Here is a 24,770-nt window from a genome sequence, read left to right as displayed (position 1 = left end):
TTTTTCACTATGTAGCATCGGCTGTCTTCTTTTAACAGCAGTCCATGAACACCTGGCAACTGAGGAGAGCAGTTGTTGGAGTTTTGAGACAGGATTGTTGTCCCATTCTTGTTTGATATAGCTGCCCAAAGTCCTGGCTCTTCTGTGTTGTGCTTTTTGTTTCATGATGCACCTGATGTTTTGAATTGGTGAAAGGATTGGAATGAATGTGGTTTAGCTTACTATACTAAAACACATAATTTACCAAAATATGAAAAATCTTTGCCTGAAAAAGATATCAGCATTGGTGGTGCCTTTCCAGAGGCAAGCTCGCAGTTTCATGGCAACTAATCCTCCCCAGTGCAGAGATGCAGTCTTTCAAACTAAGCATTGATGACAAGCTGGACGGACCCTTTCTGCTTCAGTCCAGAGAATGGAGTGTTAATATTGTCCAAACAGAATGTCAACTTTCCATTTGTCTGACCATGGAACAGTTTTTCACTTTGCCTCAGTCCATTTTAGAATGAGCTTTGGTGGTCCAGAGAAGACAGTGGCTTTTCTGGATCATGCTCATATATTGCTTCTTTGTGGCACGATCCAGCTTTAACCTGTATTTGTGGCTGGCACAGCGAATTGACAGGATCATGCCTGCTTTTAACGCAGCACCACCTGAGGGTGATCGCAAGCATCTAAGTACTGATTTTCAGTTCCCTGTGCACAGAGATTTCTCCAGATTGTCTTTTTGATGATATTATGTGCTTTAGATGAAGAAATATTCAGTCTTAAGTTATACGTTGAGTTACATTAAATGTTTTTTTTTTTCAGGAGATTGGTGAACCTACACTGATCTGTACCTTTGAAAAACGCCTCTCTAAGATCCTCTTTTTAAACCTAATCATGTTACTAAACTGTCGCCAGTTAACCTAATTAGTTGTATTTTCCTCTACCTGTTTCTTTTTAATTCCACTTACTTTTCCAGCCTTTTCCTGCCCCCATCACAACTTTTTAGAGAAGTGTTGCAGCAGTCCAATTCAAAATGGACTCATATTTTCCTTAAAATAATACATTTCCTCAGTTTAAATGTATGACTTGAATTCTATGTTCTATTGTGAATAAAATAAGTGTTTGTGCTACTTTTCTTTACATTTGGATTTGCATCAATAGATCATCTTTTATGAAAAAGGGAAGTGCACTCTTGGGTGTAGAAGTTAGTGGTTATATTGGAGAATTAAAATCTTGGCTAATTGCTAACATAATGCTGACGGCAGGGGTGGCAAGTTTTAAAACACCTCCAAACTAACCAAACTAACTCTAATACTTCTTCATGCAATGTTTCATTCTAGCACAAGTAAGTAAAAATATTTAAGTGAATGCACTTTGTCATGTTGTGTAGCTTTCCATTGATTTCGTGATCTACAGATCAGTGAGTATGAGATTCCTGTCTGTGCAGGTTTTGCCTAATGCCTAAGGAAACATGAGCTGTTCATCATTTTGACAGGATTCTTGACAGCAGCCAATTAGCCACATTATTAAAATGTTCATACCTAGAAGTTAATAAATGTTCCTTTGTACTCTCACAGTAACAAATTTATTTTCATTCAAGTAATTTATTTATTTTTAAATCAATTGTGTTGGTAGTAATATAGTAAGTCAGCGTTACTGAATCACTTTCATGACACTGACGCTTGTTGCTAAAAATGTTCTGTCATTTACGACACATTATTATTTCTTTAACATTTGTTTTTCTGACCAATCTTTTTGCATGTTATACACTCTAAAATGTTAATCAGCAGAAAATCCAAAAATATATATTTAGCAAATGACATGAAGGGATGAACTTCATCTAAGTGATTCAAGTGCACTATTTGTTATGCTCTGTGCACATAAATTATCCTCTGTTATGAATAACCAGTCAGCATCTCAGATATAATTTACAGCTGTTTAGCACATGCAAGAGACAGCTTTGCAACTTGCAAATGATTAGCAGCATCTGGTTTTTCTAAGTAGTAATTGCTAAATCTACTGTGTATGTGCAAGTTCTGCAGCAGTCATTTCTGTGAGGCAAAGGGAAACTTTTTACTGGCTAGAAACAAAATAAAAGCATTGTTAGAATCATTTTCTACATTAAAAATGAAAAAAAGAAGAAAAGAATATAAAGACACTATAGAGTAAAGAGAAAAGGTAAATGCTTTGCAATTTTTCAAATAGATAGGTAAATGGTAGGTAAATGGTAAATCTAACATTTGCACCAGACTGATGTGGAACTGTTGAGCAAAATCCCCCAGGGTATTGTAAATGACTTAAAATTGGTGTGGAGAGATGGAAAGAAGCAAACAAGCAAGAGCTTGTTCTTATTCAGGCATGATGCACACGTCAAAGTACAATGCCAAGAAAAGTCAATAACAAGCAAGCACATTTCTGGTGAGCTTTCCAGCAGTGCAGTGCCAAATCTTGAATAAGGCTAAGTCTTCTTTGACATCTATAATACTCTGCTAGGCAAACCTGCAGGCTATTGCAGGGCAAAATGAACAAACACATAAAAGATGATATTTTAAGGTAACATTGAGGGAAAAAAAGATGTGTGAGAATAAGTGTGCTGCTGGCTGAGAGTCAAGTAAAAAAAACAACTTGTGTTTGCAGTGCTTATTACCTTGGGAACAAAACAGGTGTGGCTTGCCTGGTTTGGCTCTTTTTTTCAAAAATTATGCTACAAAATTAATGAGGTCCCATCACCTGACAGAACAGTTTTAACTGTATAACTAACTTGAGGCACATGTTGATGGGTGTGGCTGTTTTACAATTTACACAACGTTCTGCAATAATAAAGATACTGGTGTCCTTATCCACAATAATATCGAACAACGGAATACAGAATAATATTGAATGAAATAATGACAATATTCAGCATGAATTGAAGCCAGTTGTAAAATTTGGATACCTTACAAATGCAGTAAATACTTAATCCTACTTTCTCCTTTTTATGATTGCACAAAATGCATATCTGTGTGAACACTTGGGCTGAACACCCATTTTAGGTAATGCTCCTCCCTTTGTGCCTGCATGACACCACCCACACTGAAGGCAGCAGCAGCTTTTTGCAGCATAAAAAGGGTCCAGCAGCAGAGCTGTGCATCTCAGCCATCTCCGTCTGTTCAAGGCAGTCAGACCACCTGAGCAACCTTCACAATGCTGTCTTTGTCAACATCCAATAGCAGTTATTCTGGGCGCTTTGGAGGTTCAGGCATAGGTGGAGGTGGAGGCAGTGTCCAAAGGATGTATGCTAGAAGCGTGCACGGTGGTGCAGGTGGACACGGAGCAAGAATTTCGGTTTCTGGTGGTGGTGGTGGTTTTGGTTTTTCCAGTGGAGGTGGTGGTGGAGGTTTTGGTAGCGGTGCAGCCTTTGGCGGCGGTTCAGGCTTTGGTGGTGGTGCAGCCTTTGGTGGTGGTGCAGCCTTTGGTGGTGGTGCAGGTTTTGGCGGCGGGGATATCAATGTTGGTGCCAATGAAAAGGCCACCATGCAGAACCTGAATGACCGCCTGGCCTCCTACTTGGAGAAAGTGCGCAAGCTTGAGAAGGCCAACGGTGAACTTGAGCTCAAGATCAGGCAGTTCTTGGAAAATAAGACCTCCCCTTCAGCCCGTGACTACTCAGCTTATGAGGCCACTATTGCTGACCTGCGAGATAAGGTATGTCACATGAGTAGTGAATCTGAATGCTACACCACGTTTTAATTTATTATGAAATGCATGAACTTTAAGAAGTTGCTTTTGAAATATAAGTCAGAATCAGTTGTTTTTAATGTTTGCACAAATATAAAGACATGTAGTAGTTATTTAAAAAATGGTATTTCATAATCACACAGATCCGGGATGCCATTTCTGTCAATGGAGGCATCTTTCTGGCCTGTGAGAATGCAAAACTGGCAGCAGATGACTTCAGAACCAAGTAAGGGATAGTAGTGGTTAAATGCTGTTGAACCTTGTGAATTTTTAATTTACACTAAACAAACACAGAACTGTTGAGATGAAATATCTCATCACTTGTGGCCTTGCAGGTATGAGAACGAGCTTTCTATGCGTACATCAGTAGAGGCAGATATTGCTGAGCTGAAGAGACTATTGGATCAGCTGACACTATGCAGATCTGACCTGGAGATGCAGATAGAAGGCCTCAAGGAGGAGCTCATTTTCCTTAAGAAAAACCACGAGGAGGTCAGTAGAAAACAGTGAACAGTCATTCAAGCAAATTAAAAATGGAACAAATTTATTCAACTGTACAATACAACCAACTCAATTAAAATACTGAACCATTTGTCCACCAGGAAATGGCAGCAATGAGAACCCAGATGAGTGGTCAGATCAATGTGGAGGTGGATGCAGCACCACAACAAGACCTGAACAGTGTTTTGGCTGAGATCCGTGACCAATATGAATCTATAACTGCCAAAAAAAAGAAAGAACTTCAAGCTTGGTTTGATCAAAAGGTAAGACTGAAGAAGATCTGATTTTCAATGCATAGATTGTTGTTCGAAGTTATTTAGTGATATATGAACTTTGCATTGAGTCTCATATCTGTTGCAGTCAGATGAGCTGAGCAAAGAGATGACTGCGAACACAGAAATTCTGCAAACATCCAAAACAGAAATCACTGACCTCCGTCGCACATTGCAAGGCCTGGAGATTGAATTACAGTCACAGTTAAGCATGGTAAATAAAATCATTTGGCTTTATTCGAACTCATTCACTAATCCCAGCTTCAGATTTTTGACAGATTTTCTTTACCCCTTCCTTTCTTCAATAGAAAGCAGGTTTGGAAAACTCTCTGGCTGAAACAGAGGCGCGGTATTCTATGAAGCTTCAAGGCCTCCAGATGCAAGTGACAGGCATGGAGGAACAGTTGATGCAGCTCCGTGCTGATATTGATCGCCAGAGCCAAGAATACAAGATGCTCCTCGACATCAAAACTCGCCTGGAAATGGAGATTGCAGAGTATAGGAGGCTGTTGGATGGAGAGGGCAGGTAAGAAAAATGAAGAATTCAGCCCTTTCACCATAAGCTAGTTCTGCAAATTTAAATCTTAAACTGATTTTAACACCAACTCTGTACTTTTCACAGCATCCAAAGCTCTGGATCTTCCAGCGTCACCAATAAAAAAGTGGTCGTGATCACTGAGGAAGTAAGCGATGGCAAGGTGGTGTCCTCAAGTACCCACACCACCCGTACCTAAACTGTCTCAAACAGCAAACACAGCACAACTTCTGGAGTACACAAATTCCACATCTAAGTCGCTACTACATCCTTCAAATACTAACGTGATGCAATAAAAGGCTCTCAGTTTGCTGACTTGAATTTTGTCTTATTTGTGTTTACTTAATTTCAAATGTCATGATAGTGACAGTTCCACAGTTTTTCATCAACCAAGAAGGTATTTTTAAAAGGTATATTTATATTTCATAAGGTATTTCATGACATTGGTGAATACTAAGATAATATTAGTATTTTGACAATATAAACTTGGCTGAGAATTAAATTAAACATAACAGCAAATATAAAGTTGCAGCCTGAGGCCATCTTGCTAGATAGAAAAGCTAAAAGTAATGATTACTCAGGACTGTGCCTCTTTTCAAAATTTCCATTATGACACATGAGCCTAAGATGTTTTATAGTCTTTAGAAAGAGAGCAATAAAGTAAAACATTTCTGAACCTGTTGAGTACACGATGACACAAAAACATTTAAAAACACGTTACAGTCAGCATTTAGACTTTATTTCATATTTGGAATAGAATAGAATAGAATAGAACAGAATAGAATAATCCTTTAATTGTCCCACAGGGGGAAATTTGGGTGTTACAACAGCCAGAAAGACACATATACAAACAAACAGTACACAAGACAGAACAGAAACATACACATTTTTTACATATTTGCATGAAGGACAATGGTTACCAAAAACTGAGTACCATACTGTTATTAAATTAAATAAAATTAAATACAGATAAGAGGCAATCCCTGGTTATAGTGTGAATCGGTTTATAAAATAGTGCAAGATACAGCGCTGATGTAAACATCTATGATTGTTGGGAGCAGTTCTGATTGTACTGTCTGACAGCTGCAGGGAGGAAGGACCTGCAGAAACGCTCCTTCATGCATCTAGGATGCAGCAGTCTGTCACTGAAGGAGCTCTGCAGTTCAGCAACATCTACATGCATGGGGTGGGAGACTCTGTCCATTAGAGATGTTATTTTGGCCAGAGTCCTTCTGTCTCCCACCACCTGCACAGGGTCCAGGGTGCATCCCAGAACAGAGCTGGCCTTCCTAATGAGTTTATCCAACCTCTTCCTCTCAGCTGCAGATAAACTGCTGCTCCAACATACAACACTGTAAAATATGACAGATGCCACCACAGAGTCATAGAAGCGCTCCCTGTACTCCAAATGACCTCAGCCGCCTCAGCAGGTAGAGTCTGCAATGACCCTTCCTGTAAAGAGCATCGGTGTTGTGGCTCCAGTCTAGCTTATTATTCAGGTGAGCACCCACTATCTCTATAAGAGTCCACTATCTCAATGTCCACTCCCTGGATGTTCACCGGTGTCAGTGTGGTGGGTCTGCATCTCCAGAAATCCACTACCAACTCCTTGGTTTTCCCAGCGTTGATCAGCAGGTGGTTCTGCTGACACCAGTCCACAAAGTCCAGAGTCCACTGTCTGTACTCTGAGTCGTCCTCACCTGTGATGAGGGAAAACGTGTGTATGACATCAAGAATCAACAAGTTTTTGTTCATTAAAATTAATGGATCTTCCCACCCCTAACATATGTGATGTGAGCAAAATGTTCACCATGTGGATTCTGATAGACTTCTCCGTCTCATTACACGTGATTAAAGCTGCATCAACCAACATTTTGCCATTAGGGGGCAGGGAATGTGTGCATCAACACTAGAAGACATTTGTCTAGGTTTTAGAAAGATCATTAAAAATGTAAGGATACTGATAAGCTAAGTGATGTTTTTTTTTTTAAATGTGTCTTTAATATAGCAACCTCTGGGGTAAATGTTTTTGGTTCTGAACAGAAATGGTAAATGGTAAATGGCCTGTATTTATATAGCGCCTTACTAGTCCCTAAGGACCCCAAAGCGCTTTACATATCCAGTCATCCACCCATTCACACACACATTCACACACTGGTGATGGCAAGCTACATTGTAGCCACAGCCACCCTGGGGCGCACTGACAGAGGCAAGGCTGCCGGACACTGGCGCCACCGGGCCCTCTGACCACCACCAGTAGGCAACGGGTGAAGTGTCTTGCCCAAGGACACAACGACCGAGACTGTCCAAGCTGGGGCTCGAACCGGCAACCTTCCGATTACAAGGCGAACTCCCAACTCTTGAGCCACGATCGCAGAAGTTGTCCACTGAGACAAAATGCCCAAAAAACCTAACTTAGTATATCCACAGGTAGGTGAACTCTAAAGAGACACAGTTGTTAAAGCGTGTAAGCAAACAATGTCTGTGCAATCAGAAGAAACAACATTATTATTATCATTGAATCTCTTTACTATAAACCGATCATTATGTCACTCCATCATTAACCCTCTCAAGGCAGGCGTTGCCGATTTGCAACAGTTAAAAACTAACAACCTGATTACCCCACATACATATTTTATGAGTTTTTTTTACTCAGAAGTACCACTGCAGGACTTGGTTGTGCATTAGCAACAAAAAGTTTAATTTGAGCCTGAGAGGGTTAACCCACTCTTTCCTGGCACTCCCTGTACCTACACCAGGCAGAAACTATTATTATACTCTGCAATTTTACTTCTAAGTTTATAAGAAGTAAAAAAAGCCTTGAGGCGACTTTTGTTGTGATTTGGCGCTATATAAATAAAATTGAATTGAAATTGAATTGAATTAATCAAGCTTTGTAGAGATGGGGTTGAGAATTTGTTTAGTACCTGCTCTAAACTAATTTTAACAGCTTGTTATTTTTTTCCTTGTACTTGTCTTCAGGAGAGATAAATTTATTTTTTGTCAGAAGAAGTGTCTCATATGTATAAAGGTTGTTTAGTTTGAGCTTACAGTTTTTTGGTACTCACTGAATTTGATTAACCAGGGGTTTAAGGAACAAGAAAAGACTTTACATTACATAAAACCCTATTTTGTCCACATTTATGATAAAATATGTTGGTAGTCAACATAGACTGAATGTAAAAAGACACTGATTTGTGAACCCCTGTTTTAAAGCCTAAATGTCTGTCTCTCTCACTGCATTTTTCACTCCTGACAGCTGGGATGGGTTCCAGTCCCATTACCCCACAACCCTGAATTGGAGAAGTGGTTGAGAAAATTGATGGAATTTCATTAAAATACTTCAACAGGCACCAACACAACATACATGACTTTGAGTGACTCAAATTTGCCGAGGCAAAGCTTAACAGACTGCTAACAGCTACAGCCACGTCAAAGTTTCCCAGCTGTCAGTCATAACCTCAAAGCCTGTCTGCTTAAATTAAAGCATTATTACAATTTAAAAGGGTGGCTTCTTAATAAAACCAACCCCTTTAAATTGTTATGAAAGGAGATTGGCTACAGAAAAGGGGCTTAAATTCACCTTAAAGCTGCAAAATTGACAGTTATTTCTGGTTTTTCATGTCATACATATGTTAAATAAAACCACACTGACTAATGCCACATGCACATCTACTATAAAGTGACAAAAGAGATGAAAACCTACATAATAATTTTACATTTATGTAGACGCCACACATGAAACTTTAATTCAACTGCATGATCTTTATTTTTTGATCATTCATCCCATATTCCACGAGCTTCTATCTATTCATCCCTAAGTTGACCCAGATTATCAACGGTCTCGTTGGTCTGCACCACCCTTCCATCCACAATTTTCTCCACCACTGTGATGACCTTTTTGACCACTAAAGAAAAGAAGAGAAAAAACAAACATGATAAATTCTCAAGACATTTCTTAAAACTGTATCTAATGTAAATTTATGATATAATTTGGACAATTAAAAAAAATGATACGAATGATACAAAAAAAACCTTTCTTGCCTTTTTTTGAGCTGCAATAAGTGCTGGTGCGGATGGGGGGTGGGAGAGAAATCATTAGTCTGAATCATTCATATCATAAACAATTTCAACAAAATCAACAAACGTAGATTTTTCCCCCTCTGTCTCTAATGTTCTCTCCCCTGACTCATGATTTTCTCATCATATCTTCTCATTTTTCTCCACTGCCTCTTTCTCTTCACTAGGTCTTACCTGTCATCCTCCCCATCCAGCAGCCTCCTGTACTCTGCAATCTCCATCTCCAGCCTGGTCTTGAGATCCAGCAACATGTCATATTTGTGCTTGTTGTCAGTGATACTGCTGTGGATCTGGGAAAGCTGATCCTCCAGGCTTTTGACCATATTCTGAAGGTTTGTTAGCTTCATGGCATAGCGTCCCTGGGTCTCTGCCAGAGTTCCCTCTAGAGATGTTTTCTGTTTGAGTTTCAGAAGAAAATTGTTCAGTGAATAGGCAGTCAGCAATTGTGTGACATACTGCAAACATTCCCGTCATACTTAATGGACAGATAAAATGACATCAGTTCCAGTGACATTAAACTGATGTGTGTTACCATGGTCAAATGGCCCTGCAGTTCAATCTCCAGTCTCTGGAGAGTGTTCCTCAGCTCTGTAATCTCTCTTCGTGTTGTGACCAGAACCTCAGTTTGTGTTTGCACTTCCTGCTCCACTTCTGCAATCTGAGCAGAAACACAACATCATAATATGTTTCACTCCAGTTGAAAGATCACTTCATGGAAATAATAATAATAATAATAATAACTTCACTTCTCACCTTGTTTTGATACCACAATTCGAGCTCTTTGCTGTTCTTTGCAATCACACCCTCGTAGTGCTGCCTGATCTCTGCTATAGCCTCGTTAAGGTCTCGAGAGGGAGAAGCGTCCACGGATACATTAACCTGGCCACCCATCTGAGTCCTCAGTAGAACCACATCCTGCAGAGGTCAAAGGGCAATAAAATTTCACAAAATATTTCACAAAAAAATCACAAATCCTCAAAATAATCTACCTGTTGTTATGATAGTCATGCGTGTTTTTGGCTCTTTAATCTGCATGTGTGTTCATGTGTGTGTGGTGGGTGCGGGTGTTGAACAAACAGAAGCAATGAGGTAATGGAGAAAGAGAAGAATACATGGAAGTGTGCAGAGAGAAGAGGGGCAGCAAAGGGAAAAGGAGAAGGTGGCAGAGCTGTTTATAAAAGCATGAACCTAACACTGCATTTCCTCTGTATTATCAGGGGTAAAACATGGGTCATGTGTGAATTATGAACAGCCAGCCACAAAAGCTTGCAATGAAAAACAGATGTGATCTCATAAGGTTGCCCTCTCAGTAAACTCGCCTCTTCGTGGTTTTTCTTGAGGCTAATGACGTCTTCCTTCAGGGTTTCATACTGATTCTCCAGATCCAGCCTCAATAGGTTAAGATCATCCGTTAGCTTCCTCAGACCAGCAATGTCTGCTTCCACTGCCAGTCTCATGGCCAGCTCGCTTTCATACCTGAGTGAATTTCACACAAAATGGCAGATGGACAAGTCAGCAGGTTATCACAATCAGAAGCTGTGAGTCAGACATGTGTACATGTGAATGTAGAAGGGTTATAAACATACAGAGGGCACACTCACTTCACTTTAAAATCATCAGCAGCCAGTTTTGCATTGTCAATGTCCAGGATGGTCTTGGCATTGAGCATGGAGGCAATACAAATCTATGAGTGGGCAAAAACACATGGAAACAGTCAGAAAACAATCAAGCTCTTACTTCAGGTAACAACATTTGAGTTCCTCTCTACACCTGTGCTGCTTCTCTGTGTAATTAACATTGTAATATTCAGGACTTAACTTATGGGTCAGTATCTAAATCTTTGACAATGATGAATGAGCTCATCTAACTGAAAAGTTAGATACCAAAAGATACCTCTTCTGTTACACTTACAATGAACATTGACAAGCAGGAATTGCTCAGGCAGACTCTTATCTGTATCTTTTCTCTTACCTTTTCCTTCAGATCCTCGATGGTGGCGAAGTAACCCGAGTAGTCACGGGAGACCACGTTTCTGCTCTGGTACCACTCCCGGATCAGGTTCTCCAGGTGCTCATTCTCCTTCTCCAGCTTGCGCACCTTATCCAGGTATGACGCCAGACGGTCATTCAGGTTCTGCATGGTGGCCTTCTCATTGGCCCCAACATGGAGGTCGAGACCATCAGCAAGATTCAAGCTTGGTGTTCCACAGCTCATCTGGGATGAAGAGATACGGACTCCACGACCTCCTGCTCCACCATAGACACTCATGGTGTTCTGCTTGAAGCTTCTTGTCCTCATAGACATGTTGAAGGGTCTTGATGTGAACCAAGTAGGATAACTGGAGTTGATCTGCAGCTGAGTGCCTAACTTTGGCATTGTGGTTATATAGTTGCCAAAGTGGGATGGGCCTTGCATACGCTGAAAGGTAAGAATGCAGTTGACAGCTCAACCCCCCCACCCCTCTATGCAATCTCTCCATCACCATGGGTGTGGTGACCAGTGGGCAGGGGTTCATTCACCTCTTTTCAGGTCAAACTTGTGATTCCACATTTTGTTGCAACTCAGTGAAAGCACAGTGATAAGTTGAAAATTCCTTTTTCTAGATAATCCTTTCATCAGTTTGTTTTTTGCCCCCCCCCCCCCCCCCCCTTTGTTTGCTTAGATGTTGGTATGAGAAAAACATACATTTCAAAATCCAAATCTGAATACTTTGTTTATCCTAGGGTGGAATTGCATTACACTGAAGTGTGGATATGAAATAAGAATGATATAAACTGCAGTTTGTTAAAATGTTAAATGTCTTGTTAAGTACTCCAGAGTTACAGAGAATGTATAAAACAGTGAAAGTTTAGGTTCTTTTAATCCTAAGAGACTGCAGTGTGTAGCTATCCTGTAAAATAGTCACTCACCCTACTTACTCATAGCAGTGACAAAAATAACACATACCAGCGATAATTTCACCTGTGTGGTACTCTATGTCAGCTGACGTTATTTTTGCCACATAAGCTTCTAGGCAATAGACAAAAGACTGTATTAATTAAAACTTACACAATGTAACTGTAACACAATAAATGAATGGATGTGTTTATATTTTAAGTGATCACACAGACAAGAGCATGCAGCACTTGTCTGTACAAGAAACTCCAAATTTCAGAACAGGAGAAAATACAAAGGGAAGGAAAATCTAGCACAGGGCTGATCCCGCGAGCCACCAGCAGTTCTGTGTTAATTAGCAATTTTAAATCTTGTTTGCTAATTTTTTTTTTAAATAAAAATGACTATTAAAATGTAATATATCTTAGGGTAGGCAAATACACAGCCAGAAGCTCAATTAAGTGATCATGCTAAGCTAAGAGGTTGACCATGGTAAACATTACACCTGCCAAACATTATCTTGTCACCACTGCCATTGTGAGTATGTTAATTTGCTGATGGGGCATCAAGTAAGATCCACAGAGCGAGACACTAAAACACAAACATGTCCTAAGTGGAATGTCTCTGGCATTTTAGAGAAAGTATACCTAATAGAAATTTATGTTTAATTAGCGCTTATAGCTGATTGTCTTATAAAAGTATTAGCAATCTTTTGGGCCCACAACAAGTAGGATACTGATAAATGTAATATGTTTCACTAATTGCATAAACAACTTGCAAAAGTAAGATGTTAACCTATCGAGAATGCGCCAGCTGGTTTTACTGGTTTGTAGTTATCAGGCCATACTCATGAGAGAAAACAATCACCTTGTACCCCCTCCCCCCACCAACCTATCATCATTCAGTCACATAGCCTGGCTGCCTCTCTGCCATCATTTGAGCTCTTCAGCTTCCTCATTCAGCAGTCACACCGATAAGCTGGGAGAGGCCAGAAAAAGGAATGAGTGATGGTTGATTTGCATCTAAGGAATGACAGTCAGTCTCAGTCTGTTTTGCAAGAGAGAAAGTAGCATTAGAAGCACAGAAACTACAAACTATATTTTTTAATAAATAATATTATTATTGATAAGGTGATTCCTGTTTTAAACACTTGACTTAGTAGTCCAATTTTAGACTGTGTTGTTTGTGTGTGTGTTATATCTCCGTTTAGCATCATCAACAAGTGTGACGACCTTTAAAAAAAGCTAATCTTGTTAGTATGCTGGTCTGGAGTATTCAGTTATGTGGTAACAAAATGCTTCAATCTTTCCTTGAGTGAAACTCGCATAAAATTCACCCAAAGCCCTGATTGTGCAAAGCTCAGAGAAACGGTAAAAAACCCCTGAGCTGCATGTCAGACTCTAAATCCTCTTCTTTCTGAAAAGAGTAAAGTATTCTACAGTCAAATGTGAAGCTAACTGTCCAAAAGCTAAAGTTTTGCACAAGCTGGGTCATGCAGCAAGACAATAATCCCAAGCATACATGCAAATCTACAACAGAATGGCTGAAAAAGAAAAGAATCAAGGGGTTGCAATGTTCCAGTTGAAATACAGTCCCCATCTGGACTGAAATGCTGTAGTCAGACTGACAGAGCTGTGCATAAACGATTACGCATAGACCATATGAATTGAAGCAATCTCTAAAGAAGAGCGGGTCTAAGTTCCTCCACAACAGTGTGAAAGACTGATAAGGTCATACAAATACCAGCTGTTTTATTGTTATTCCTGTTTAAGGTGGTTCAACAAGCTATTAAATCATAGGGTGTATTTAGTTTTTCACATGATGTCATCAAGACTTTGAAAACTTTTCACATGACTGAGCTCATGTTGATTGACAGCAAAAAACTGTAACTATAAGGTACAAACAATGAGGATACAAGAATACCTTGTTCACATTGCAGTAAATCGTTCAGTTCTTAATGTGTTTTTTTATCCATGTCATCTCATCTAGTTCATGATAGGATATCTTATGTATCATATTTATTCAATTTATTTTGACTGATTTTGAGCAACACAGTCAGTTTTGGAAAGTCAGCCTGCTTTCCCCAAAGCCTCGGGGGCTTAACAGCCATCCAGTGAAGAAGCAACCTGATAGCCTTGGTTGACCTGACGGACAACTTTTCACGTTACCATAATCCTTTCAAAAACTTTTCCTCAGGTCACTGTTGAAAGATCTTTTAGTTCAGTTTAACATGAGAATAATGTCGCACTTCCCGCCAATGCCTTGTGGTGTTACTACAGGTTCACTGATTTGTATATCTGATTGCATATCAAGGCACACTTGCATGCTTTTTAAAAAGTTGAAAAACTTCTTTTTTGAAAATAAGAGTTCATAGATGGTAACAGCAGCTGTTCAACGAGGGTAAATGTAATCGATTTATGGAAGAGTGAATTCCAATGTCACAGCATTATCAGTTTAAATCCCACTGATCCCAAATCTGAGATAGCAATGGATCTAAATGATTATATCGTATGGTTAAATGATCATCCAGTGTTTAAAGGGGTGGGCAAGAGAAGAATTTACAAGATTCAACTTTAGACCAATCCTGACCAAGCATGGGCTCACCACCTTCCATCAGCTCTCCACACCCACTTAATTTTGCTGTTTCAACAAGAAACCAGGCAGACAGATCAAAAGGAACCCACATTTTGACTTGCAATAAAGATCCAGAGCTCCACTGTGCACCTTTTTTCTTTTTACTCTTCAGCTTCTTTTAGTCATTAAATCAGAAACATTCTGCAGCTGTCATTACATGTTGGATACTCTGTGCATACTTGCGAATGAGCGTGTGCTGAATAGTTACACACTTTGTATGTGACTCTGTGCGTCTCAGGGAAGAGCAAGACTGTGTGCCTGTTTTGTGACGTGATATTCATGTTTTAACTGCAAGATTATCTATTATTAAACTAATAATGTTACAGCATCAATTTCCTTTTATCATTGATTGTATTTATCTATCAGATGCCTCAATAAGAGAGGAAGATGATGACGAACTGTCTTTTGGAAAATTAAGTTTAGCATACCTGCTGCTCTCACTTTACACAACTTTCATGACCCCTTTGGGTGTGGCAGGGTGAGTCACTGAAAACATGCTTAATAATCTACACAGTGAGCAGTTCTGTGTGTGATACAAAAGTGATACCTTTGGATATCGCTAGATGGTGCACTTCTACTGAGAATCTCACCTGTATGCAGGGTGTGGCCCTGTGAGAGTACATTAGCCCAACAAGACCTTATCTGACCTTCTCCTTGTGTCTCTGTGTCTAATCTTTTTATGTTCTATTAGTTTCTTTATATATTAGATGTTTTTAGAATAGACAACAGACCAAGCATGTAAGCAGATGGAAGTTAAATTGTACTTTTCTTTCCTTCATTTTCTGCAGAGGGTAGCTTTAGGTGCACTAAATTAGCTGCACCTACCAAACTCTGAGGTAATTAAGTAGAATCCAGAAAGTGCTTGTAGTACTTTGAGAAGAGAAGAAGCTCTCCTTTAAAACATTGAACAGTGGCTTCACTGCTGGAATGAACCATGGTGGGTCAACACACTTCAGTTTGCTCAAACTACTGTTGATGAATGGACATGAGTGAGTCTATGCACAGCTGATGATTTACTGCATGATGAGAGAGGGAATATAAACCGAGCACACAAAATCCACCATATAGATATACACACAGGTTGGTACACTCACACTTTGAATTTTCAGTCAATAAATTAGCCCAGGACCTTTGTCAGAAATATTGCTGATGGTGTGGTACAGACCTGATAGTTAAAGTGTATCTGATAATGTCTGTGGAAGGGTGTGGTACATTTAGAGACTTTAAGGACTGTGTTGCTCCATACAGACTGTGATTCATACTTTCTCTGCAATGAGCTCCACTCCCTACTGTTTGTGCATTGTATATCTGTAACCAAGACGGAGTTGCATTCATAGCTAGACATTGAGGATGTTTTATTTATTTATTTATTTGTTTATATAACTTGGGAGCTCCCTAATAGATGATAGATCCAGACAAACATGCAATGACACTGTTCTCATTAATTACTGAGTTAATATTGACACACTCTGGTGCAATAAGGCTGCACAGTATATCCTGCACAAATACCTTGAATTATTAAATTTGTATTCCCTGAAAACAACTGCACACCAGATGCTGAAACTAATAAGAATTACTTAATTACAGCTTTACTTTTGTTTTCAACCATGTCTTTTGTCCCATTGCTTTAGTTGTATTGCCAGCATCAGCATGGTAACATGACAATAATGAGCCTATCACAGACACTGTTTATTGTATTTTTCTGTGTTTACTGAGCAACCTCGACCTGAACAATGTTCCATTGATTAAGTGCCAAAAATCGCACTTCCTATCGTGGCCACTTGAGGTTAATTTAGAATGCCAACATGTGCTGAAATGCTCGAATTATGGCTTTCTGTCTGGCCAGTGCACTAATATCCTGTTGGCAAGCGAAACTGGAGTATTTGCATTCATGCAGGTCCAAATAGTACTTTTAATAGATGCACCGATACAGATTTCCGCATTTTGCCAACAAAGTTAGCTGAATCATCTAACACTTTCCTCTCTTCTGTTAAACTAAACTGCATCTTTACACACCAACGGGTGACATAACTGTGATCTATTAACCTTCCATGCATATCTTTACCTGTTAGTGTAGATGCTAGTTATCACAAATCACAAGGTGCAGCTGAATTTGATTAGTTTTGCTCTTAAATCAAAATACTGGACAAGTGAACATTTTGTTAAAACAGTGCTAAATGATTTCAGCAGTTCACATGACCTGGCCAGTTTGAAGAAGTCCCCGTGTCTGACACATGCATGTGTAAGTCCATCACTTGAGAGAATACAAGAGGATACACCATAATTCTGTTGTTAACGTTGCAGTTTGTCTACAGCGTGTTGTAAAAACCAACTCCGATGAATAAAATGCTTTGCAGGTATCAAATACAAGAGATGTGTTAAAAAACGAGTGTGATGAGATACATTTGATCTGGTGTAATCTACAAATAAAAAGGCAATAATTAAACTTTATTTGGTTCATGTGTGCAATAGATTTCAAGAGGCAATAAAAAAAGAATAAAATGGCACTGATATGATATAATGTGCCAATTATTAATAAAGAAAGTAGCCTGGTTGTGAAAGACATGGGAACACCAGCCAACTGTCATTCTCATTGTACAACGAAACTGACGGCAAGGACACTTTGCTCGGTTATGTTCAGATAAAGGAATCCAAACCATCCAGAACACTGCAGAATACAATAGATAAGGTTCAGGTATACACAGTGACGCATGCACACTGCCATCCTTGTAGTTGCTATGCTACAAACAGTCTTCCAAATAGTGGAGTATTTTGATGTTTTGAGTCTACGGTAACTTTGAGGAGAACAGTGGGCTTCCTCTCATGTTCTTAGGTTGTGACTCTTTTTGTTTTAACATTGAATAGAAACCATCTCATTAGTCCTTACAGCTGAGAAAAGGAAACTGAACACAATGAATGGAGCACTTTATTGTTCCCCCTGTTACTGTTAGCTGCAAGTTTGCTTCACTATGCAGTCATTATTTGTGGTTTATTTTAGATGTAAGGACTTAAAACATGGGTAATGAATTTTAGTCTAAGAGCCACATACAGCTCAAATTGAGTTAATCTTGATCGGACTATTATTTTAAAAATAAGCATTTAAAAAAAAGTGCAATTTCATATCAGTCAGTCTACATTATTAAAACGAAATGCAACTGTGGGACCTCAATGAAAGACTGTAACATAGCCAGAAAACAGATTTTCATTCAGACGAATAAAATGAAGTTCAAGACTGCAGGTAGTAGAGTGCATTGTTGTTTCATGAACTTTTATCATGATATACACAGAAGAAAGAAAAGCAATACTGTGATAAAAAAATAGTCACAAAAGCTGTCAAGCAAGTCATGAAACAGAGTGTTATCTGAACAGGCTGCAGGTTGTAAACAGTCTTTATCAGATGATCTTATCTTCATGTTGACTTCTTGGCAAGTAAGCAGTAAGCCAATTTGCCTGAGGGTTTTGAAGTAGGTGGAGGTGGAGTAATATTTTTACTGGATGAGATAGTAAATTACTCAGTATGAATAAAAGCATCATAAAGGACACGGTCAGACACCTTAGGATTGCCACAAAGGTAGAAGGGGCGGCTAACAGGATTTAAATGATTTAGCTTTATCTATTAGGCCACTGATGGAGGACTCTGGAGGATGTTTTAGTAAACATTGAGCATAGACTTTGTTCTCAATCATCATCAGCTTGATAACAAAAAGCTCATCAATTTGAGTTTGAAGCTCAGGTCTGAAGACATTGTCGTCACATGCATCACATCACCGTAGTGAATACATTGTAACTGAAGGTTGCATTGATATTTAAATAAAAATGGACATTAAGAAGAAAGGTGTCTGTGTGAGTCGCCTGTCATGGAGATTATAACCTGCTGTGAATACATGAGTCATAATTTGGTTTTAGTGAAAACACCCAGCTTGATTGACCAACCCAAGTCAGACATGAGGTCAACCACTCTGTTTTAACACGTTTCTAAAGTGTACTCATCTGTTTTGGTAATGAGTCTGCCCGTACCTGCATATTTCTCAGCACCTGTGCCAGGTTTGATTCATGCTTTATCGGTTACAATGCCAGGAAGTCTCAGTTTAAAAATTTTTTTTCCAAGTGTTGTTTAGACAGCATGTTGTGTATAAGATCAGAGCTCATGAGAAACCTAGCACCAACTCCCCCAGGGTTTGGTGCATTTTTTCCCCTTTGAGCTTCCAGTGGGAGTTTTTTTACATACTCACTGTGAGGATATTAGTTTAGAGGAATTATCTTTCATTCACTGTTTTCATAATATGAGTGCTGGCACGCCCGCTGAGACGCTACATATTAAAGGTGATTAAGGGTTATACAAATAGACTAGACATGTCTTTATCTCCACTCAAGTCAAGGGAAAACTGTAACTCACAGACACTTAAAGACCGTAAAAGGCTATAATAAACACCTAGTCTTTAACACTTAACAAAAACAAACTTATTTCAGCTACACAAAGGCTTATTTTTCTTAAATGGTGTTTTGGAAAAACAAAGTAGAACTGATAAGGAGATGAACTGATCTGCAGGATTAAATCTTAGCTGTTTTTAAAAGAATATGAAATACTGATTGCTTCATCAACCTGATGACACAGAAGCATTCTGTTACTCATAAATACACATTGTTTCGTTGTTGTAATGACCCTCAAGGCTTTATTCAGACCTTCACAAGACAGTGACAGAGAGAACACTAACTTTAGTGTAACCACACCTTTGAATGTTAAGTTTGTCTAAATGTCTGTGCCTGACCCCACCCTTTGCATACAGGCTCTTAAAAAATAATCTATTTCCTTTAAAAGGACAAAAAAAACATCATACATGAGGAATGCTTTAACCTAAGTGCAAAAATGATTTGGAGATGGGGGCAAAGCGGACATTTTAAAATGTATGTTTTTGTTGTTTATCCTTTTGGGATACGCACAGACATGCACAGTTGGGATCTTGGGCGTGCCGACCAGGCCTTTAACACAGACGTGAAGCATACACATTAAGATGCTGTCAAACTGATGGAAACAAGTGCATATTTGGAAGGTGCTTTATGCTTTAGGTTTTGCAGGACACTTATACTTTCTAAAAAGACCATTGCGGTTTCTTACACATGTGCACTTTAAATATAAATATGCACTCTAAGCAGAAAGCTACTGCTAGCTGCTTGACTTTGACCATGCAAAGTTACTGCTGGTTGCCTAGCAGCTTTCCTGCACTCTGGCCCACAATTATATCTTTATAAATGTCATAAGTAGAATTTATAGTAAGATGCACGTTTCACTCCAATGCGCCTAATAAATTGTGCAATACTGATTCATTTCAAGATTTTAAGTAAGAGGGACTGATAGCTCTGTGGCTAGTTCTGGTCATGTGACCCGTGTCTTGCAGGCATTAACAACCCATCGAGATTTTTTTGCATCATATTTTGGGCATAGGCATGAAAGTGGCATTGCCGCGCTCGTCAAATAACATGACAAAAGTAAAAAAAGTAAATTAAAGCAAAGGTGAGTTCTAGTTTGAAGGTTAAAATGAGTATTAAGAGCTTCTAACGGTACAGATGTAGTCTAGACAAAAATCTGTATCTGTAATTTTTTAAGTAGCTTGTGTAACCCAGCTAAATATAGAGTGGCCAGATTCTGCCCCTTAAACAAAGTACAAAAGAAGCATGATTTACTTTTCCCTCTGACTGTAAACTGATCCCCCTGTGCCTCTTTCGTCTCCCCCAGCTGACACCAGATGCTAGAGCACAGAAACTGGCCAGAGCCCAACACTGAGATAATGACAACGCACACATGTGTGCACACTGAACCACCCACACATTCATGTGCTAACACATAAGTTGCTTGCACAATTTGTTGGGGCTCTGTGTCATCGCTCAAGAACTGTGACACAGTCCAAAACCAACAAAAAGAGCGGACACACACACGCAAACACACACGTACGCACGCACGCACGCATGCACGCACACACGCGCGTGCACACGCACACAGGATACAAGACTGAGGGGGGATGTTGTGTGTGATAATAGTGAACAATGGGTGCTGATGTATTCTCTTGACTGAAAAGACAGAAAACAATGTTAGTTAGTGGGTCAAGGCTGGTTTAATGCATTCAGCACCCAGTAACACATTTATTTATTACACATTCTTTTTATCTAACTGAGAGCCATCACAGTGACAAATTAACATGTTACTGAAAAACATTGGTCATAAATTAAATTAAATAGTCCACAATCATTTATTATTCTTTTTTGCCTTTAGAAAATAGCTGTTTAAAAACTTTACCTGTTCGGTATAGACAAATGCATGGCGTTACAGCAAAGTCTTTTGCAAACAGAAGATTAATCAAATTGTTCATCTGTAAAAAGCACTGTAAGGTTAAAGGCTGTGAGATTAAATGCTTCATTTGGACTAACTCTACTACAGCTTGATTTTATCATCATGTGGATTTTAAAGTGAAAGAGACTCATGGAAACTTTTGTTTTTGCAAAGTGCTCATATGAATGTTGACCTATGGTGGAACATTCATATGAGCACTTTGCAAAAACATCAAATCTGGAGCCTTTCCATTTACAGTGAGATACCAAATGGGTGGTGTGATCATGACTATACCGGCAGGTATTTATAAAAGCATACACAAAAAGTATTAATACAAAAACGCACAAAGATATGCACACATACATACGGTACTAACAGTCCTCACACACACACACACGCACGCACGCACGCACGCGCACGCACACACACACACACACACACATTCCATAAGAGTTCCCTCACAGGGGTGTGCAGAAACCAAACCCTGGTCCTTAACAGAAAACAAATGTCGCTTTAAAGCTGTAACAGAAAACTCCCTGCCCAGTTCTCCACCTTGCCCCTCCCATTCAGGCCCGCCCCACACCAGCAGCACTATATCAACAGCCTGCCTCTCTCTATCAAACCCCAGAGTCCTGCCGCAGTCTACAGCTGTGTAACGGTTCTTTCTTTTTAGCGTCCTCTCTTGACCAGCAGACAGCCATCATGTCTATCATCAGACAAACCCGCACTTTCACATCAAGTGCTGCTCCCCAGAAGGCCCATAGTGTGTCTGGGTTCAGCCTCAGATCAACACCTCGCATCTCTGCTTCCAGTGCACGTTTTGTGTCCTCATCAGGAGGCATGGGGATGGGTGGCGGCATGGGGATGGGTGGCGGCCTGGGCATGGGTGGCGGCCTGGGCATGGGTGGCGGTGGCTTTGACCTGTCAGGCGCCCTGGACCAGGGAACAGTGCGCCTGAACGAGAAGGCCACCATGCAGAACCTGAATGATCGTCTGGCCTCCTACCTGGAGAAGGTCCGCTCTCTGGAGGCAGCCAATGCCAAGCTGGAGAAACAGATCAGAGAGTACTATGAGAAGAAGGGACCAGCAGCTGAGAAGGACTACAGCAAGTACTGGGACATCATCAACGGCCTGAGGGACAAGGTATGTGTGTACCAGCTTAACTGCTTAAATACCAGAAAATTCAAATATCTGTTGTGCTGTAAATGGTTAACAAGGAAGCATTTCAAAAATCAACATACATGATAGGCATAATGACAGACTGCATAATCTATTGTGCTACTGAATACTTGGTGTTTTAGTGGACAGTTAACAAATATGTATTAATTCCAAAATCTCAAATTAAGCAAGGAAAACTGACACATTTTGAGTGACACTGTGCGTGATCATTTAGTATAGCTGCAACACTTCAGACGGTGTTGCAGCACAGAGGAACTGCATGTTAACAGTTAACATAAGTATGCAAAGCTAGCAACAGATCAAAATCAAAACCAGCCTAAGCTAACTAATGTATAGTGATGTAACCAAAACTAACTCACAATGTTGTTCTTCTCTTAAGATCCATGCCGCCACAATGGAAAATGCCAACATCCTGCTCCAGATTGATAACTCCAAACTGGCTGCTGATGACTTCAAGACCAAGTAAGCAAGAACTGTTATAATTTTGTGGACTGACTGTCCTTGTAAGATTAAACACAATGGCTTAAAGTAGCTGTTGTCTCATATCAGTGTTCTCTACTTTTAAAAAATGATTAGATTCGAGCATGAGCTGATGATGCGCCAATCAGTTGAGGCTGACATTGCCAACCTCCGCCGCCTGCTCGACCAGACCACCCTGACAAAGGCTGACCTGGAGATGCAGATCGAAGGCCTGCAAGATGAGCTGGCCTACCTGAAGAAAAATCATGCAGAGGTGATTTATAGATATCTTGAATTTACAAGCCATCAGTTATATACACACTGCTAGATGAATCATCTATTCTATAGAGCTGAATAAACTGAAACAATCAAACAGATCTAAATCCCTCTTTTTTCTCTGTTTGTTCAGGAGCTGGCAGCACTGCGTTCTCAGCTTACAGGCAATGTCAACGTAGAGGTAGATGCCGCACCTCAGCAAGACCTGAACAAAGTTCTGGAGGAGATCCGTGCACAGTATGAAGCAATTACCGATAAACATCGTCGCGATCAGGAATCCTGGTTTAATGACAAGGTAAAAAGATTTTCACATAAACAAAGTCATTATATCCCACACATTGCAAATGACTAGGTTTAGGCCTGCAGCAGTCTATCCTGTAATTAAATACAATCTCTGAAGCCAAGATGAGTAACTACTATCATCTAACTTTGTCTTTATTTCCTGCTTTAGTCGGCAACCCTGACAAAAGAGATAACCATCCACACAGAGACAATCCAGACGTCCAAGACAGAGATCAGTGACCTACGGCGCACACTGCAGGGCTTGGAGATTGAGCTGCAGTCTCAGCTTAGTATGGTAAGAAAAACATGAAACCCCAAACCATCTATTCACATCTCACTGATATTGCCTTATATGATCAAAATCCCCACATTGCTGTCTTGTGTAAAAGAAATGAAGAAAGGGACGATGACAGAGGGTGTGGAGCAGAGGGGAGGGCAGGAAAGGAAGGGTTTTTTTGCAAGAATGAAGAAGGAGAGAGAGCGAGTGAGCGAGATAAGAATGATTGGAGCAGTGAAGGAAGGAGGGAGGGCCTCATGGTCAGGAAAACATTTCACAGACATCTGTCCAGATTCTGGGAGACATAAAAGAGTTTAAAGAAAGCTGAAGGAATGCTGAACTGGATGGCTCAGAAGCTGTACTCCCACAGATTATCTGTGCTCAGCTGGAGTTAGTCACTGAACACTCCCTGCAACAAACACACTCAGGGAGAAAAAGACACATGCACTTAAATGCATTTGCCTTTTATACTTTCATAAAGAGAGATAAAGCAGTATAGAAAAACATATATACCTAAGAACAAATATACCTAACACACTGAATTGTTTGCACGTACAGATAACATGATTTAGGCATCACTACTTGTGTGCCCTAATTCTGCTTTTCCTCCCACTTTAACAGAAAGGGGCTTTGGAGAACACGTTAGCAGAGACAGAGGCTCGATACAGCGCCATGCTCGCCGGCTTCCAGAACCAAATCAACATGCTTGAAACAGAGCTAGCCAACGTTCGTGCCAGCATTGAGCAACAGGGCCAGGACTACAAGATGCTTCTGGATATCAAGTCAAGGCTGGAGCAGGAAATTGCAACCTACAGGAGCCTGTTGGAATCAGAAGAGTCCAGATAGACACAGGTGAATGTGCTTTTGAGACTCCTTACGTGAAAATGCACTCATTTCTTGCACTGTACTTCTTTTCTCACTGTTAGACCAATTAGTACAGGTAAGTAATGTCTTATTTAACAAATACCACGAAGACTTGATGGGTTCCTGTAATAAAAGCTAGAAGCACAGCATAAAATTTTTTTTCTTCTTTTAACAGGGGGCTGAAGTACCACAGTCACAACCACCACTGTGTGCACTTCCAGCTAGGAGCTCCAGCTGGCAGGACAAGCTGTTCTTAGACACACGCACACTCACACACACACACATACTCCCACAAATAAAAGATTTTAAATGAGAGGAAACTGTACTGAAAAATGTTGAAAAAAAAAAACTGTTTAAGAGTTCACGATCCAAGTTTGCAAATCAGAAGACGAAATTCCTGATGTACTGTGTGTGTTTGTGTGTGTGGTGTCTCTGAAAAATAAATCTGCCAGTGAATATAAGAGTTGTGTTGTTTTTGTCACTTTACTGATCTTTCAGAACATACTCAGGGTA

General features: G+C 39.9%; 3 protein-coding genes across 3 annotated transcripts; 2 read left to right on the top strand and 1 right to left on the bottom strand.

Moving 5' to 3' along the window:
* Positions 1 to 3,100: 3,100 nt before the first annotated feature.
* LOC113023760 (keratin, type I cytoskeletal 13-like) lies at positions 3,101 to 5,328 on the top strand. The gene is made up of 7 exons (XM_026170108.1): positions 3,101 to 3,666; positions 3,843 to 3,925; positions 4,035 to 4,191; positions 4,302 to 4,463; positions 4,561 to 4,686; positions 4,781 to 4,998; positions 5,095 to 5,328. The coding sequence occupies exons 1-7, from the start codon at positions 3,166 to 3,168 to the stop codon at positions 5,204 to 5,206; spliced, it is 1,359 nt and encodes a 452-aa protein (XP_026025893.1). The 5' UTR covers positions 3,101 to 3,165; the 3' UTR covers positions 5,207 to 5,328.
* A 3,424-nt stretch (positions 5,329 to 8,752) lies between these two features.
* krt98 (keratin 98) lies at positions 8,753 to 11,478 on the bottom strand. The gene is made up of 8 exons (XM_026170109.1): positions 11,059 to 11,478; positions 10,689 to 10,771; positions 10,407 to 10,563; positions 9,841 to 10,002; positions 9,620 to 9,745; positions 9,262 to 9,482; positions 9,052 to 9,074; positions 8,753 to 8,915 (listed from the first exon to the last, which is right to left on the bottom strand). The coding sequence occupies exons 1-8, from the start codon at positions 11,461 to 11,463 to the stop codon at positions 8,815 to 8,817; spliced, it is 1,278 nt and encodes a 425-aa protein (XP_026025894.1). The 5' UTR covers positions 11,464 to 11,478; the 3' UTR covers positions 8,753 to 8,814.
* Positions 11,479 to 21,532: 10,054 nt separating this feature from the next.
* LOC113023763 (keratin, type I cytoskeletal 13-like) lies at positions 21,533 to 24,444 on the top strand. Its single transcript, XM_026170111.1, has 7 exons — positions 21,533 to 22,063; positions 22,479 to 22,561; positions 22,676 to 22,832; positions 22,968 to 23,129; positions 23,286 to 23,411; positions 24,015 to 24,245; positions 24,433 to 24,444. The coding sequence occupies exons 1-6, from the start codon at positions 21,623 to 21,625 to the stop codon at positions 24,237 to 24,239; spliced, it is 1,194 nt and encodes a 397-aa protein (XP_026025896.1). The 5' UTR covers positions 21,533 to 21,622; the 3' UTR covers positions 24,240 to 24,245; positions 24,433 to 24,444.
* Positions 24,445 to 24,770: the final 326 nt, after the last annotated feature.

This window comes from Astatotilapia calliptera, chromosome 6, assembly GCF_900246225.1.
Source record: "Astatotilapia calliptera chromosome 6, fAstCal1.2, whole genome shotgun sequence".
In the NCBI taxonomy this organism is placed as follows: domain Eukaryota; kingdom Metazoa; phylum Chordata; class Actinopteri; order Cichliformes; family Cichlidae; genus Astatotilapia; species Astatotilapia calliptera.
The sequence above is the reverse complement of the archived record's forward strand: the minus strand, read 5'-3'. Positions and strand labels throughout refer to the sequence as shown.